At 43.7% G+C, this 18,876-nt stretch overlaps 1 protein-coding gene across 1 annotated transcript in view; it reads left to right on the plus strand.

The window, feature by feature from the left end:
* LSAMP (limbic system associated membrane protein) overlaps nt 1-18,876 on the plus strand; it is a 555,573-nt gene that overhangs the window by 262,408 nt on the left and 274,289 nt on the right. Inside the window, exon 2 of the mRNA XM_066619991.1 lies at nt 5,127-5,359. Within this exon, the coding sequence (XP_066476088.1) occupies nt 5,127-5,359 (233 nt within the window). The remainder of the gene's footprint in view (nt 1-5,126; nt 5,360-18,876) is intronic.

Consider the following 18,876-nt stretch of genomic DNA (forward strand, 5'->3'; position numbering starts at 1 on the left):
AAGTCATATTGAACACAATAGGACTTACTTCTGAGTAGACCTGGTTAGGATTGTGCCCCTAGTTGTTTTAAGGATGAAGCAGCGGGGGGGGGGGGAGGACAGGAAGCACCCCATGTTGTTAAACTCCTTGGAAGAAGAGCAGGTTGAAAGCATAAATGGAGTCCCTTCCAAGTATTCCTTCATGTCTCAGCATGCTTACTGACCAGAAGTAATTTCCATATAACTCCAGAAAGCAAGTATAAGTTTGTTTGCCAATGGGGACAGCAAGCCGAGGAAGGATGAAAATGTTTTAGTCAGGGAGTGATCTGCGATCTCAACATATGGATCTGACCTGCATTCCATTTGAGGAGCTCTGTAAATGTCTGACTTTTCCCCCCAAGAAGCCATTTGAAACCCTCCTGCCAAATAGTTTTCTTATCTTTAGGCTCCAATCTTCATTCTTTCTCTCTCAAAATACACTTGTGTGAATAGAGCTGACAAAAGGTGAGAGAGCAACAGCCCTGGAGACTAGAGGCTTTCATTTAGTTACATAGAACAAGAAATAGGGAGCAAGCAAAATGTCGCTTCTTATTCCGTTCATCATTAAAAATATCGGAAGCTAGTTTTTAAACTAGTTTATGAAACCCCTCACAGGGCATAGAGCAAAAAATAAAATTCAATTAAATATAAATAAATGTTGCATGCCTGGACCTTAATGGCTATCTGGCTGAAAGTTGTGGCTTCTTAGAAGAAAGGAATGGCATGCATCTGCTACTTAGAGAATAGAACCTTAATCTCTGAAAAGTCAAAGGGTACAAGTTAGACCTCCAGGGACAAAATAGCCAAGGAAAATATCTAGCCAGCGACAGTATTATGGGCAAGCATGGCATTTGTCCATCTCTGGTTTCAAGTAAGTCTTACAGACCTGCTGGTAAGAGTGGGCCAGCATAATGTCACCTTAGGGCTGAACTACTGGGAAGTTCCAGCCAGGAGGCAGGGAAGGGTTAATGTTTTTGCATTGAACAGGAAGCAGGGAAGGGAGACAGGAGCAGTATTTCTTGTCCTTCTCTGAAGGAACTGATGATCATTGGACAAAGGATGGGTGGTTCTCCCCCCCCCCCAACAAGGGAGGGCAGAAGGAGGAGCCCACGGGGGGGTTGGGGGTTCTTTTCTTAGGTTTGGCTGGAGGGGGGAAAAAGGAGGCCAGGAAGCCAGAAAGTGCACCAAACATTGTTACCTGAGAGGATGCTGCTGCCTCATTGAATGACAGGCAATGGAACTATTTCTGAGCAGAGCTGCAAAGGAATTGGGTACATACTCTTAATGTAAGCTTCCCAGATGCTGCTACGTGACCCTTCTCCCACTTGCCACTTTCTGTCCCTTCCCACTGTCCATCCCACCACATCTTACTGAGTTCAGAAGCCTCCCTTTTGCTCCATGCCTTGAAGTGCCTGATCCCAGTATGCCTGACCCAAAAGACACTGATTCCAGTCAAAATGACTCAGGAATTTGGGGGGAGGGGGTCAGCAGAGGGTGACCATTAAGACTGGTACATGAGTTGAGTTGCGGGGGTGGAGACTCTGGACTCAAGTCTTGCCGAAGAGCTAAGTTCCTATCCCTGGTACTCAGTTAAACAGACATTGCTCAACTTCTGAGGCATGCACTCTGACGAGGACTGATGCAGAGATTAAAATCACTTAAAACCAAGGATGGCCTGCTCAAATAGTTGAAAGTCCTATTCGGAACAGTTGATCTTGAGTGGGCAGCATGGCTCCACTTTCTGAGACTTTTCCAGGCTGCATGGTGCTGGGCGGTTGCCCTAGGATCCAAATGACTGCCAAGACCATAAAGCCAGGGAATGTCCCTGTGGTTTCTCCCCCCCCCCAGATTATTCCCCCCCAGATAACCCCCCCCCCCGGATTATTCAGTGCTTCTTGGAAAGGCTGCGCTCAGGAAAACTTTTGGGGGGTGATGCAAAAAACTATCCTGTTCAGGGAGACTTTTAAGCTGTTTATTATTAATTATTATTAACAGTATTTATATACCGCTTTTCAACTCAAAGTTCACAAATCGGTTTACAGAGAAAAATCAAATAACTAAATGGCTCCCTGTCCCAAAAGGGCTCACAATCTAAAAAGATGCAAATGAATACCAGCAGGCTGCCACTAGAACAGACAGTGCTGGGGTGAGGTGGGCCAGTTACTCTCCCCCTGCTAAAAAAAGGAGCACCCACTTGAAAAAGTGCCTCTTACCCAATTAGCAGGGTAAATGTTTAAATGTTTCTATTTCATTTATTAAAGGCATGCCATTTAATTACACTCAGCAGAGGGACTTAAGTAGCCTGCACACAAGATAAAAGCTGCTGGGTGGCAAATACATGTACACATATCACAGGGGATCTTCTATCTCCTGTTTCTGTCCAGCTGCTGTTTTTGGGGGTGTGCAAGTTGCTGGGAAGCCCAATCCTATTGGGATAACCCCACATGTTCTACACTTACAGCCGGCTCCAGGTGTTGTAAAAAAATGCTATAAGCACACTGGCGCTGGTGGTAAGAGTGTTGGGCCAGTTCTGAGGCCCAGTGCCAATTGGCCCTGGACCTCAGCACTGGGAAGACAAGGGACTGGAGCCTCCAGTGGCAAGTTTAACCAGAGGCTGGCAGTGAGCCTTTTTTTGGGGGGGGGGGCGCAGGGAGGGAGGGACTTACTCCAAGTATTGGTTTGCAGCCTCATTGGTTTGCTGGATGCTAGCTTGTTAAATGGTTTGCAATAATGCATATAAAATAACCCATAGTCAATGCTTTTATTTCATTTATTAAGTTCCTATCTCATTCTGTACTACAAGCTCTGAGTGGTTTACACAGTATTTAAAATTTACGTTAGAAAGAAAAAGAAAGACATGATCTTTGCTGGTATTCTTGCCAAGAGGGAGAGTGAATGTCCAATAGCCTTTCTTCCTGTGGGTCCCAATGGGGGGCAGTGTGTAATTTCTCTTGCCTTTACAATCACATGGCCCTAGCTGGAAAGCATATGTGGTATTAAGAGAGTGCATTCTGCCCAAATTTGATGGAACCGTAGGTAGCAGTTATTCCAGATTAATTAATCTGGAGGACAAAGGATGTGATGCTGTGTGTAATATCCTCATGGGTCGATTTCATCCTTTTGCTAAAGCTGGATCTGACTTTGTGAGAGTTTCTTTGTACTTTTGCATACAAGGACTGAATAACTAATGCAGCCCTGCGAGGTCTGTCAGTCCATCCTCCCGCTAGGAGACACCCTGCTGTCACTGACAGCTGCAGCGAGGGATACGCCAGGTGGAAAACCATACTCTTTCTCTGCGTGCCCCACTTCCCTCCCTTCCCTAGCTGCTCTCACCTCTGTATCACCTGGCTTTCTAAGGACATTCAGCAATCGTTATGGGGTTGGTAAAGCCTGAGCAAACTGCCTACATTGTCTGGGCTACAAAACACACAGGATGTAGGTTGGCTAGGGGGCAGACAACATCTAGCTTTCAAGAAAGGTGAAAAGTTGTCTAGTATGGTGATGGGGGGGAGCAAACTGCACATGGTTCTAAAGTAAGGGGCTGGCAGGAGCCAGGAGTAGTGAGTGCAGTAGCTGCATTTGTTGAACAAACCAAAAATACGGTTCACAGCCCTGACCTCTCACTCCTAAGGCTGAGAAGAAGCTGGGAATATGCTGAGTTGACATCCATCATTTTAGCACTTACGGTGAGCAAATGAGAAAATGTTTTTATTTGATGCTCATGTAGTTCCAGAGGGAAGCTTGTGGCTAAGAGGCAGATAATGGAGAATTTCAGTGCTTGGACCCTAGTCCAAGAAGGTGGGAGGAAAGTAGATAAGCAGGCATTCATACACTTTCCTGGGATAGTTCTGATCATGGAATTACAGGTCATCTTTGGGAGTAATATATTCTTTTACAGTAATATATTTTACAAGACTTTTTTTTTTTTTTTTAAATAGACCTTTGAACCTTTCTGGATTCTTCTGGCTGCAAAATGCAAACCGGAATGTGACATATGTTCAAGTGGGCTCAACCTAAACATACAGGAGTGAGAAAGTTGTTGAACAATGCAAATATTTCAGGCAGTGTGGTTCATGGTTTATGAGCTGGAAAACCCGAGTTCTTCAAAAGGCATCTTATCCATGGACCCTTTCCTATCCTTCCTCCACACTGCTGGTGCAGCTGCACCATAAAGGGGCACACTGCATCCAGCAGGGGAGTGTGAAATAGGAGGCTTCAGAGGTGAAAGGGGATTCAAATTCCTTTATAGCTCTGTAAGCCTCCCAACCCTCCATGGGTCCCCTCAGACCTGCACTAGTGATTTTGCTAGCACAAGTCCAGGGAGAGAAAGTGGACCGGAAAGATGCAAGAAAGGAGGATAGATTCTAGCTCTGCTCATTGCTGCCAGAATGACCCCCTGCTCCCCATTATACCTCCCTCCCTCCTGGTTTTGCCCCCTCCTCACTCCAGTACACCCTCCCCCCACTTCTCCTGCCTCTTTCACTGACTTACTTGCTCAGGTGGGCAGCAGGAGAGCTGACAACACATGTGGGAAGACACTAGCCTTCTCACCAGCATTCCTGGCAGCGCAGTACTGAGTGTGTTACTGGAGCACCTTTTATGATGGTGCTGACTGCTTTATGACAGTCAGCGCCTGTGGAGGAGATGCTACGATATCAGCCAGTAAGTGTAGGATTGGGCCACAAGTTACATGTCAGTGAAAAGGGAACAACTGTAACAAAGGTGAATATGTGAGGCTACCTTCTACTGAATCAGACCATTAGTCAGTATTGCCTGCACTCACTCGAAACGGCTGTGTACCTTTTCAGAGAGGGGTGTTTCACAGCTCTGCCTTATGACTGAACCTGGGTTGACCCTGGAACCACCTTTCTGGAAAGGGTGGGTTTCTACCACCTTGTTATAGTTCATCTCCTAACTAGTTGTAAGAACCCAAGAATAGTTGGGAAAAAAAACTGGCAAATCAAAATAAGCAATGCAACTGAAAAATGCGAGTAGATTGCAACATGGATGTGTCTGTGTCAAGGAAAGTTTGCAAGTTTGAAGAGTATGACAAAGACCAAACAGAATGATTCCTTAGAAACCAACATCTCCTTTCTCATTCCATGCAGGTGTTTTATAGAAGACAAAAGCTCCAAGGTGGCTTGGTTAAATCGTTCTGGCATCATTTTTGCTGGTCAGGACAAGTGGTCCCTGGATCCACGGGTAGAGCTCCAGCAGCTTTCGGCTCTGGAATACAGCCTCCGGATTCAGAAAGTGGATGTCTATGATGAGGGTTCATACACATGTTCAGTGCAAACACTGCATCATCCCAAGACTTCCCAGGTTTATTTGATTGTTCAAGGTAAGGCATTTGATTGTTCAAGGTAAGGCATGGTTGATGGAAGTAGGGGAGGTGTTACAGGTTCGGAGAGAGTCAGCCCAAACCTATTGGCTCTACCACTGCTTGAATTAGTGTTCTGGCAGCAGAAGATGCCTTACAACTATCATAAATGGCACTCTGGAAGCATGGAAAGTCATGCATTTCCAAACCACTGCTGGAGAGGCCAATGGTCCCCCCACACGATTGCGGGGAAAGGAATACCCACTGATGAAGGTGAGTTGCCAGGGATGGTGGAACAGGGGAGGTTGGGAGGTGTGTTGGAGGCAGGAGGGTTGGCTCCCAGTGTGGGTGACTTGCACTGGATGCTATCCCTTCTGGTAGAAGCCAACACACACCCCTTTGTCTCCTTGGACCTGTGCCAGCTAAGGAGCTGGTGCACTTCTGAGGAGACCCATTGGCAATCAGGATGCTTATGGAGGGCTAAGGGAAAATATTTCCCTTCCAAGCCTCCTGTCCTGTCCTCACCCCCACAGCATGCAATGCAGCCTGTTTTGGTGTGGCTGTATGCTATGGCAGGAAAGCCATAGGATTGGGCTCTGTGTCTCTCTGTTGTTTTAGCCAGAAGCAGTATGCTGTCCATGTACATCTGACTACCAGGTGTTGACAATTATCTATAGAAGATGTTTATTACTATCATGCCCTATTTGTGAACTTAGTTGTAGTATCTGATTAGCTGCTGTCAGAAGACAGAATACTAAACTAGAGAAACCATTTATCTAGTCCAGGATAGAAATTGCAAAAGCAGGTCTGTCTAGTTGCAGGTATTCTTTTTATGTATCATGAAGCAGTGATCAACCACGCAGCCATTTTTCTTCACCAATAAAAAGGGCTTGCATGCAAAATAAGGGACTGTATTCCTGCAGTTACAAAACAATTGAGGAGCCATCAATTTGTTTTTTTTTTAATGAAATATGGTATTGAAAACTTTGCAAGCTGTTTAAGTGTACTTTTTTTTTCTTCTTTTCAAAGCCTTTTAGTGCTCTGGAAATGTACTTGTATATAAACTCTGTTACCAACACTGCTCGTTCACACACAGATGTGTCTGTCCTTATATGTGGACATTGCACATACAATCTCGAGTCTGGATCTGCCTGGACCAGGTTTAAACTCAAATTGAGGGAATTAGCAATGTAGAATGAGAGATCAAAAACTGCAGTATCTGACAGTTTTGGGATCATAGACTGGATAGCAGACTGAACAACTTCAAAGTGCTCCCCGTTAGGCTCCCAGTAACCATGGGACAGAGTTTTCCAAAGAAGATAGATTTTATCTTGGGTCCCTTTGAAGAGGAAGGTGGATAAAAATACTGTAAATAAATAAACAAATCAATAAAGCAATATGGAAAAATAAGGGAAGAGGCATATAAATAACTCTGTTTGAACAGGCACAGGTTAAGTGAGAGAGGGGGAAGCAAGAGTGAGAGTCAGGCTGTCTGCTGTACTGATTTTCCTCTGCCAGAGATGACCCAAAGAGAATGTGAGAGAGAGAGAGAAATTTAGTGGGAGATTTCAAAAAGCATTAAGGAACAGAGGTTTTGAGGATGGAGGAAAAGCTGTTACGATGGGAAGGGAAGGGAAGAAAGAGAAATTACGGTACCTATCCTTAAGCTGGTGAGTAGACTGGAGTATAGTATTCTTCTGTGCAGCAAAACTGGGCTGCTCAGCTTCAGGTTGTAGAGAAAAGCAAAAAACAAAACAAAAAAACACAACCACCAAAATGGTGCCCCTTGATTGGCTGGGCAAAAATAGCTCCTCCAGAGGTGAGGGCACTTATCAAAGCAAGAGGCTTTTTGAATGGGACAAACCTTAACAAAAACGGACAGCATGGACACTTTCAGTGGTGAAGAAGATGCCACAAACCAGAGGGAGTCTCTGTAGAAAAGACTGCCAAAACATACAGCATGGATACCTTCAAAGAATGGAAAATGCCAGAGCAGGGGTAGTTATAGGACCTTGGACAAAGAATACAAAGTAATTCCTGGGTGAACAGTAATATCTGGAATATCTCCTGGGTGTGCATCTAGAAGTTTCCTGGCCTTGATTGTGTTAAGGTATGTCCTTCCTGGTGGACACAAAGACTTGATTTCACCCCAATCAGAGAGGTTCCTGAGGGACACAAAGTATGCTTAGGTCATTTGTGGGAGAGGTTTCCTGGAGAAGGAATCTGAAAAGATTCCTCCTCCAGGAATCTTTTCCAGGAATGTGATGAGGTGGCCTGGCTACTGGGCAATAGGTATTTAATTTATAATGCAGTAAGACTTATACTTGCAAGTAAAATTATGTCAAAGCGAGAAACCCACATTTGTGAGACCTTAGAGAAAAGGTGACACACAGATACCCTGCAATGCTGCAACCTTCCATTCCATTCCAGTGAATGGCCCTTGATTATCATGACCTTTCCTAAGAAAGCCTTACCATACCATTCTCCCTCTAGGGCAATGGTCTTGCTGGATTCTAAGAATGTCAGCTAAGAAACTGAAATTGAGTTAGAAGAGACTACGCATATATTGGAAAGAGAGCTCATTGGCAATAGCTCTAAGTTTGTTTGTGTGTTGAGAGTGAGATCATTTTACTCAGATCTGAGATCCATTAGAATTGGGTCCATCTTCAATGAAAACTAGCTATGCATTTTAGTCCCCTGGGAAGTTGTTAGTGAGTTCTTGGTGCTGATTTGTGGCAATAATGGAAATCTCCTTCTTTCTTCCACAGTGTAATGCTATATTGATCACAGATTTTCTTCCCTGTGACCTTGATTAGTCAGATGTGACTGGTATAACGATAGTAGCTTTGGATAATGACCAATGCTAGACAGTTTGAGTGCATTCATTTAATGCAACTAATTCATTCATTTATTTATTTTGATTTCAACAACAACAACAACAGTATTTATATACCACTTTTCAACTAAATGTTCACAAAGCGGTTTACAGAGAAAAATCAAATAACTAAAGGGCTCCCTGTCCCAAAAGGGCTCACAATCTAAAAAGATGCAAAAAGAATACCAGCAGACAGCCACTAAACAGAATCTCAAGTATAAAAATAACACCTATTCCCACCCTTTATTTTTGGCAAGCAACTAAAAGTACAATCTACTTAGGTCTCCCCACCCAAAAAAAAAAAAAAAAAAAAAGCCAACAACTTTCTTCCACTCAAAGGAGATGAAGTTCAAGAGCTGAATTTCTGTCTTATCCTTTTCAGCTGCCTCCACCGGAATGCCAATCCCAATTAATGCCAATCCCAAGACAGAGGAAGGGGCATAGCTCACTGGTTGAGAACATGCTTTGCTTGTACAATGTTTCAGGTTGAATCTTTAGCATCTCAGATAGCAGAGCTGGCAAAAGCTCTTCCTGAGTGAGAGTCACTGCCAATCAGAATATTTTGTCCCGATCCAATTCTTACACACACACATACCACCACCACCAATGCAGTGGCACCAAAATGGCAACCACTACATTCTTCAGGGCGGCAGTTGCAGAGGTCTCCTCATTCCCTTACCTGGGTGTAAGCCTCCATGGTGCAGGGGGGGTCTACTCAGACCCACCCTAGCAAAATCACTGGTACAGGTCCTCACGGACCCACACTGTGGAATCAGTCCAGAAAAGGAGTTAGGATTCGGCTGCTGCTGCTGATACCGAACCTGCCCCCTTCCCAGACCTGATCTGCCCATCCCCTGCCTAGTCACTGCTCCATTCAGTCCTCCCCCAATCCCATTCCACCTCCACCACCACATTTGTCAGTGGCTTCTTCTGGCTGCTAGGTGGCCTGTGGGTTCACATGTTTTCAGAACCTCTTTTACAGCAGGCACTGGCTGCTTTACACCAGCGGAATGCATGTTCCACTTCCACCCTGCCCCATTAAGATTCGGCCATTGGATTACTCTGATTTGACACTTTAGGAACTATGATTTATCTGTTCTCCTTTCAAACCACTTTTGTCCCTTCCTACATCAGGCTTTCTGTACAAAGATGATCTCTTAGTTGCAAACATAGGCACCATTGTGTATGAAGAATGGTAGTGAGTTTCAGTTTTGCCAAGACAGTATATATTAGAGAAGGTTGCTGCAATTAAGAGCATTACATTACATTACATTCAGAATCAGAGAAACAAGCAGTATATCTCAGGGAACTAGAGCACACTGAATAGTACCAGAAGTATCCTGAACAACAAAGAATTCTAAATACTAGAATTTAGGCACCTTAAATACTAACCAACATATTTCATCATAATGTTTTGTGAACTACAGTTCACTTAATCAGACACAACTTACAGCGTAATGCTAACTTGCGCTGGAACAGGGAGGCTGGCAGGCCTGCTCCATAGCCGAAGCGAGTTTCGGGCTGCAAGCAGCTCAGCCTGGGCCAAGGGGAATAATTTCCCCTTACCCTGGGGAGAGTTACTGCAGCCCCAATGGGTCAGCTTGAATCTGCACCACCTAAAGATGTGGTGCAGATCCAGAGCTGCGCTGTGCTACCCAGGAACTGGATCAGGATCCTGGCCCCACTCTCCTGCCGCCTGCCCAAAGGCTCACCCTGCCATACGACCTCTCCCTACCCTGAAGCACCTCCTTGGCCTGATCCAGCAGGCTTCATCATATGTTCTTATGACTGGGGACTGATTTCACACTACTGCTTCATTTTGTGAGGAGTTAGTACAGTAGGCAGAATTCCGTAAAGAGTTCTACTTTGTGGACATCTCAGTGCAGAGACATGACCTTTCTGCTGCTCATGGTGCCTAAGATCTTTGTAGGCTCTTTCATCCCTTAATTAAAATTCTGAGATACAGTTGAAGGTGCATGTCGTATCATTTATGTCCATATCTTTACCACCAGGTTCATAAGCAGGTTCATAAGGACCAACAGTGGGCAAGATCTACAGTCTCCAAGCTCTAGTTGCAATGGACTGTTTTATGTAAGATAAAACTTAGGAAAATTGTGATAGAAAACATTTGAATAAATAATCCAGTATTCAAAGTCCCCCAAGGACCAAGCAAAATTAATAAAGATGTATATGACAGCCATGACTAGAAATCCGATCATGTGCTGCAGATCCATATTGACAAGTGTTGAGGCCGACTCCCATGATGAATTGCAAGAGCATTTATCAAGTCATAAACCGATCCCAAAACAATGTTGTGCTTCTTTGCACTGAGAAGAAAGCTGTATCTTTGACTGCTAATGTGTGATAGCACTTCCACCCAGTCAAGCTAACGTGTGATAGTTGTGGCTAACAAGGAATAAACATAAAAATGAGCCCCCAAGTAAAAGCTGCACAGTTTCCTGCCTGGCATTCCCAGTTCTCTGCTTCCTCCAATTTATTCACAACTTTATTAAAAGGAAACAATAATTGGCAGTGTAAGATATGCTGGGACTGGAGTGTCATAAAAGGGAAAATAATTTGAAATGAGAAAGTGAAAGAAAAATTTCAACACGCTTTCAGCTGCACCTCAGCTGCAGCATCTCTGGCCTACCAAAGCTTTCTATAATCAAAGTTCCTTTTGAACACATGTGAATAATGCCTTTTGTGAAGGCTGCTAATTGCAAAGATAAAATTACCATCAGCAGAAAAGATGATTATTTTCCCGCAAGAGGTGCTAACCAGCCATCTCAATTGAAGACCTTACGCCCTTGACTCAGTACAAAGCCAACAGTATGCTCAAGGAGTATCATTTTATGGAGTTTCTCTTTCATAAATTTTTCAAGAAAGGATAATCTATTTGTCAACTTCAAGGAAGGCAACTGCAAACTGCTTCATACAACATATTATTTTTCCCTTCCACATAAGCATTCCTGGCTTTCCTCAGACAGGGACTGACACTGACAAAGTCACGCAAGAACCAGCAAATCACACAGCATGTCCGCCAACCGGAGCCACAGGACTTGTTGCTGGATATACCTGGTTCACGTTTTACCTGTGTCCTTGTGACTACTTAGCTAGGGATAACTGAGACTACTTTTGTGGAGGAAAAGAAAAGTGAATCAGTGCTAAGAGTAATTTTAAAAGTGAAGTAGCACATAAACCAAAGATCTCCTCTTGCTGTTCAGTTCTAGAAATCTCCTACTGATCACAGTACTGGATGGGTAACATACTATGACAGTTCTGTTGATATTAATGCACCAATCGAGTGTAATAACCAATTTTCTATTAATTTTGTAAATTAACATTTAAGCCAGAAGCAGTATCATCTACTATCTAAGGCTCAAGTATGTGTGAGTCTCACTGTTGAAAACTAAGGCAAACATCACAGGACTTTGTATTCAAGATGTTCATTGTCATAATCAGCATCCCTAGCTTTTTCTTTGAACTTCTTGAGGGTTTGATGTGCTTTGTTCATCTATACACCATCTCAGTAATTCATACAATGAACCTGTAAGCAAGTTCTTTGTTATTGTTCTCATGCTGCTCACAGAAGACTGAGGCTAAGAATAGATGAGATGATGATGAGCCAGCTGATAGATGATAGCTCTGCACATCTAGTGAGTTGATGGGAGAGCCAAGTTTGGACCTGGGACTTCCTGGTGCACAGCTGAGGCACTGTGCTACATTACTCCTCAAGTGCTCTTAAGCCAAATGAAAAATTCTCAAAAATTGATTGCCCTTTGAGTTGAATGCGCTGGAAATATGATTCACCTATATGTCTTATTGAAAGAGTAAAACTTTCAGTGAATGTGTGTCTAAACAAGGAGTCTCACAGCGCAATCCTATGCATGTTTACTCAGAAGTAAGTCTCCAAAGGGGCTTTCTCCCAGGAAAGTGTGTTTGCAGCCTTGAAGCACTTTCCTTTGACAGACATCACGTGTGCTGTGTGGCAGCTGCTTTTAATCACTACTACTGAGGCTTTTTGTCCTAACCCTAAGCACCACTGCAGACGTTCCAGAAACAGATGGGGTATTTGCAGTGATATTGGAAAATTGTAATGCCCAATCCTTCTTTGTATAAAAATAGTTTGCCAGATTATAAAATGAGATGCCACATGGAATGGCTTGATGCAGCCTTCACATAGCATCTGTGTTGCTACATTTGTTTCAGTGGAGCTTTCTCCAGTAGACTGCTGTGGCTTTGTGAAAAAGGCAAAGCAGAAACATGTGACTGAATTAGGTGTGACCTGGTAGAGTTGGAAGGAAGATTCCAGTTTCTGCGTCCAAGACATGATGCTTCATATCTAAAGCTAATATAATTGGTCCATATTCAGGGGCCAGGATCAAATGAAGTTGAACTGGAAAGCTGGTGCCCCTTGTAGTGAGGCACTCAGAGCTGCAGCATGCCACTTTTCAACAAAAAGTAGTCCACAAAGCAGTCTCCAAAGCTAAGCAAATAATAAAAGGGTGCTTGCCCCCAAAGGGCTCACAAACTAAAAGACAGAAAAGAGACACCAGCAGTAGCCACTGCCGGGGTGAAGAAGGACAATTGCTGTCCCCCTACTAAATATAAAAGGACACCATTTTTAAAGGTGCCCAGTTAATTCCCTTGAAAACATTCAAGGAGAAGGTCCACACACCCTCCAGTCATCTTATTATTTTGGTGAACTGCAGTGTATTTATTTAACTAGAAGTTAGATTCATGTAACTGAAATCCATTGCTTTTTTTCTTATCCTCTGTAGATTTGGAGAGCAATCATTCTTTAAATGATCTTTAAGTGCAGAACGGCACCTTTTAAAAATGCCTTGTACTCACATGTATCTCTTCTAATGCTCTGTTTGTAAGAAATGTACATTTATTTTACATCCCTTATATCCACCTGTCTGTAAAGCCATATATCCCTAACAAGAAACTCTAAACCTGTTAAAAGTTGCTTACACAATCTGCCTATCCAGTCTGCCTGTTTCTTTGTCTGTTTGGTGATTGTTGATGGTGATTTAATTGGCAGTCCTTATTTACATTGGCAAAACCTCTCAGGATGCCTTTTGCAATAGAACTCCAGAATCAAGGCACATAGTGTATCCTCATGTACCTTTTCTATCAGCGCTAGCCTGCATGCATTAAATTCAATAGGAAAGTCTTTCACTTTATATATATAATCACAGATGTAGAAACTATTATCTGTGGATATGATTGATGACTATGTAGGATACTGGACAGTGCGTTTCAAATTTTCTGGCTTTACTCTCAGTGACCACCTCCAGTTAATCAGATGAATGAACAACTCATCCATTTGTCCGAAGAGATCAAGCTGTTTTGACTTAACCTCATCAAGAAGGTCTTTTGAGTCATCCTCGGTTTTGCCATACTTATTAATGTTGTCCAGTTGGTGCTGTAGTAGCGTCAAATGCTTCTTTGCACCTTGGCAGTCAACTTACCCTAGAACATGTTTTATGATTCTAACAAAGAGCTTTACATAGTTCTGGATATTACCAGCATAATTTCCTCAGTATCTCAACATCTTCCTGGGTCTTCATTTGAATAATCTTCATTTGAAGCCTATTTAACCACCTTTCTGAAACCTATTTAGGACTCCCACATGTATCCAGTCAACAGTTTAGGCTGGTTCCCACAGTTAAACAGAGAACAGCTCTGGACTCTTAGGCTGCAATCCTATACAGTATATACTTTCCTGGGAGTAAACCCTATTGAACACAATTGAACTTACTTAAGTAGTCATGCATTGGATTGGGCTCTTAATGCCCCAGCTGCCTACATACTGCCATGCAGCAAGAAGCAATATAGGAACCAGACCACAAATAACTGAAGAAGCTGAACCTTCCATTGTTGCTGAGGAGGCAAAAAAACTGGGATTGTAGCTGGGCAGATGTTTTAGGCCTGTATTGGAACTGAACAGGTGCTATTTCAGTAGACTCAGAACTAGAAATGGAGGGCATTTTCTTTTGTTTGCTCTGAAATGTTTTGCAAATAATCCGAACCGTTCCTCAATAGATTGCATCTTTTATGAGTAAATTTATGAGTACCAAAATAACTCTTCCTCCTGCCATCTTAACACTATAACAATGACAGATTATATGAGAACACCCCTACTATTCTCATTTGTCAGTGTTAAAGCCTATTTAAGTAGTGAGAGGAAACATTTTCTCACCAAATAGGTTTTTTGAGGTTTGGGTAACAATAAAAAGAAGTATTTTTTTTTAATTTTCAGAGTACTTTGTTGAGTTCAAGTGGCAGGCACAATTGTGCTTCAGAAGCAACCCAAACCATTAAGTTTTAAAAGAGCTCTGGATTGAACCAGAAATTGTTCCTAAACCTTGGGCAAAAAGAAGTTTGTGCAATTCAGATCTTGGCTTTGGGCAAACCTCTGTCTCTGCCCCTCTGCCTCACACACACACACACACAATATGGAAATAGCAATCTGACCTACACTGTAATGATAGGAAAAGGACTATGGCATAAGGTATGTGAGCATACCGAACTCTTGAAATGTGCTGTATAAATGCTTAGTAGTAGCATTCTGTATATAGGGAAGCAAGGAGAAAGCATACAAAACTCCCACTGAAACACAGAAGTGGTGATAATTCTTTATCCTGCACTTTCAAATGTTTAATATGCTTGCATACATGATCTCAGCTATATGTACACCAACCCTGCAGTGTTTGTCGGTATTATTATCCCAACAGTGCTGAGGTATTCACTCTGTGCGTCCTGCCTCCCTAGGGAGGCATGGCTAGCCGATAGGGGCGTTGTGAGGCATCTGAGGAGAGAGGTGGCTGCAGTTGATTCTGCAGAGCTCTGCTCTGCTCAGCTGCACCTGCTGCCTGCTGACATGCTGCTTTTCTTCAGCTGTGAAAGAGGTGGGTGGGGCAGCATGAGGCTGGGAGGGCTGTGAAACATGGTGGGAGAGAAGGCTGGCTGGGCATCGGCAGAAGTGCCGCATCTCATCATGGAGCTCTCTCCATGTGCAACCTCACCACAGGGGCTACATTTCCCAGTGTGCCCCTCGCCCTGGGTGTCCTGGGACTGGTCAAGGCTGGAGGAGAGGAGAAGAGTGTGGAGGTGCTGCATCTCATCAGCACAGGGTGCGCTCCTGGCAGGCTTCAAACTGGGAGGGAAGAGTAAGTTCAGTGAAGGAGGGAGCCAGCCTGCTCTTAGTGGGGGGGGGGGTGTCCAAATGCCCCAGCCTGCATTCCTCCATCTTGCTTGGGGGGAACGGGGGTGGCATCTGCATGTTGGGTGTATGTGTGTGAGCTGCCCCCATCTACTTTGGGGTGAGTTGTAATCTTGCTCTGTGTGGCTGCAATCCTTTCCACACTTTCCTGGGAGTAAGCCCCATTGACTCAAATGGGACTTACTTCTGAGTAGACTTACATAGGCTTGGGGTCTGTGTTAGCTTAACCCAGGATCCTCACCTTTCTCTTTTTCCTCCCCCTTCAAGAAAGAAAAAAGCCACTTTTGATGGCTTTGTCTCCAAAAATTGATTAAAAATAAAAAATCCCCATTCCTTTTTAGCCATTCCCCTTTTTCCTCCTGCCTCCTTTTTTAGGGGGGGGGGGGGGTACTCTGTTGGCTGCTATTGTAAGACAAAAGGCACAATCCTAGCTAGGTCTACTCAGAAGTAAGTCTTATTGTGTTCAATGGAACTTACTCCCAGGAAAGTGAGTTTAGGATTGCAGCCAAACAGTCTCTAGGTCTCAGTTTGCATCAGTTTGCAATTAGCAGATACACACAAAACAAAGTCTTCCTCTCCCCCAGCAAATTCATCACTTCTTCCCTCCTCCCTTTCCCAAACCCTCCAGGTGTGCTGCTAACAAACTCAGGGCACAATCCTAACCAGGTCTACTCAGAAGTAAGTCCTATTTTGTTCAATGGGGCTTTACTCTCAGGTAAGTGTGGTTAGGATTGCAGCCTCAGAGTGCTGGCAGCTGTTTTTTTGTTTCTAGTGTATAATTATAACACCTTCATCCCCATTTTGGGGGTACCTGAGGTGAGGTGTTGTAATGGGGAGCCGTGGCCAATGGCTACAAGGATCAGGGGAGGCGCGAGCTGGAAAAGTTCGAGAACCACTGCCATAGTGGGAAAAAGGGGAGAAAGGCATTGACCTGCTAAGGTCACTAATGCCCCATTCCTACCCCCTCCCCCACTGGCATAACTAGTGTTGTGCCAGTGGAAGCTTCTTTAGGCCCAAATCCTAGCCAGCTTTCCAGCACTGGCATAGTTGTGCCAGTGGGGCATGTACTGCACCCTTCAGTTGGGTGGCAGTCACGGAGGCCTCCTCATGGTAAGGGAATGTTTGCTCCCTTACCACATAGGCTGCACTGCCCTTAGCCAGTGCTGGAAAGCTGGTTAGGATTGTGCCCTTACAGCTGTAAAGCATGCTGGGATTTAGGTAGGATTGGGCTGTAAGTGAATTTGTGGCACAGATAAGATTCAGCCCAGTAACTTCCTGTTTCATAGCTCAGTCTCTTAGATAGTATTGCTACACCAGCTGTCCAGGACTGCTGAGCAGAAGCAAAGTGTAATTCCTAGGGACTGCTTTGTTAAGTTGTTATTGTTCTCAGGGACATAGAAGATCAGGTCAAAGTAAGTTATTGTACTGTTGGTAGTTGTTTTATAAATCCAATTTATAGCTGATGAGTAAATGACAAAACTGTTTATGTTCCCAAGTGATTCCAGACTTGGAACACTGAGAAGACTCACACCTCCCTATTTCAGCTGACTCTAATAGTCTTCTCACTTGCACAGGTGTACATTTGCACTTCTGTAAGTGAGAAAAAAAGTAATATCCTTAGACTTCTAGTGAGTCAAGATAAACTTGTCACTCTCTCATTAAGAACCACTGTTTTTCAGAAACTCCAGAATAGCGTTGGTCGAAGTCAGTGGTTTCCAACTTTGAGCCATGGCTATCCAGGGAGCCATGGAAACCAGCCAGGGCAGCTGTGGAATCCTTGCAAAAATCCCACTGCCCTATCCAATGTGTAGGATTGTAGTCTGATGGGAACCACGGCCAGTGGCCCAGTAGATCAAGGGAACCACCGTCAAAAAAGTTTGGGAACCACTAGTCTAAATTTTCACATCTGTCTAAAACCCATGTCCAAAATCACCATGATGGACTGTGGTCAAAATATGTTTTGCATGTCCTTTTTCAAACTCTAGTACCGCAATTTTCAACCAGTGTGCCATGGCACATCAGTGTGCCATGAATGGTCCACAGGTGTGTGGTCCTTGTGGGAATTTGGAGAGGGTTATTTTTTAGTAGGGCCATTGGGAGATGTGAGCCCAATCCTAGTGGTGTGCGGTACCTTGTCAGTTATTTAAAAAAATGGATGGTATGCCCTGACAATGTCAGTGTGCTGTGAGATGAAAAAGATTGAAAATAGCTACTCTAGTAGTTTACACCAGCAGTGACATCACTAAGGTCTGCGTCAGCTGGAGTGGGAGGCCAGCGTGACACCCTCATGATGGAACTCCTTCCATGCAGTGGGCAGAGCAATGACCCAAGTGGTGGGCATGGTGGAGTACCATCACCCCACTCCACTGGTTTTCTGGCTACACCTTTTGATGGAACGCAGATATTTCAACACGTTTTTTTTTTCCCCCACTGCATTTTGCTGTAAATTATGCATCGAATGGTATATAACATGATGGTATTATTCCTACAAGTTGTGATGAGCAATTTTGGTCACTAGTGGTGTCGTCCCCCTGTGTGTCACCTTACTAACACCTTATTGGTTCTGTGCTGTGTCATAATAACATCTCATTGGCTCTTCAAATAATCAGACTCATTGGTTTGTTTTTAAATTCAGGAAACATACTTTCTTGTTACATAAGACAGCTGAATTTTTGCTTTCTTGCTTTTTGACCATAAATTTTGAGAAATTTGACTCCAGAATTGAGATACTTCACTCCAGTTTTTTTTTTTTATTGCATTCTGCTGTAAATTACGCATCGAATGGTATTCAGCATGATGATACTATTCTTAACCGCAGTTTTAGGAATTTTGGTCACTAGTGCAGATCACACACACCCCTGGTGCACATCACCTGGTGTGGCCTGCACCCCCCTAGCAATGCCACTGTACACCAGCGCTAACTATGACAGCAGAGCCCTTCACTGTACACACAGCCAGTTCAGTGTGCAATAGGGAACCGCTGGTTTTCTTTGTTTTGCCTCCCATGCAGAGAAATATGGTCTAAAAGCACAGAATGTAGCAATCATAAGCAAACTTCAGTTAGGTTACTGCCCAACTGGTACCTAGGTGAGAGACCTTCTGGGAAATTATGTACATCGCCTTCATTTCCACCATGATGGGAAAGTCAGGATAAAAACTGAAGAAGAATGGAAGAATGAAAAATACTGACTATGGCAAGGGTTGTTCAATTATTTCTGCCCTTCACATCCACACCATCTCTTTCAAACATTTGAGGGAAACAGAAGTATACTGCTCTGGGATCTCTGAGTAGTAATTTAATGGCAGGATAATTCAGGTCAGCTCTGAACTCTATGGCTATAGAATCTCATCTACTAGTAGCTCCAGCAATTATCCAGCAACAAAACCTGCCCATGAAAATACACTTATAGAAATGTGATTTGGGCCATTTGA

This window comes from Tiliqua scincoides, chromosome 3 (genome assembly GCF_035046505.1).
Source record: "Tiliqua scincoides isolate rTilSci1 chromosome 3, rTilSci1.hap2, whole genome shotgun sequence".
In the NCBI taxonomy this organism is placed as follows: domain Eukaryota; kingdom Metazoa; phylum Chordata; class Lepidosauria; order Squamata; family Scincidae; genus Tiliqua; species Tiliqua scincoides.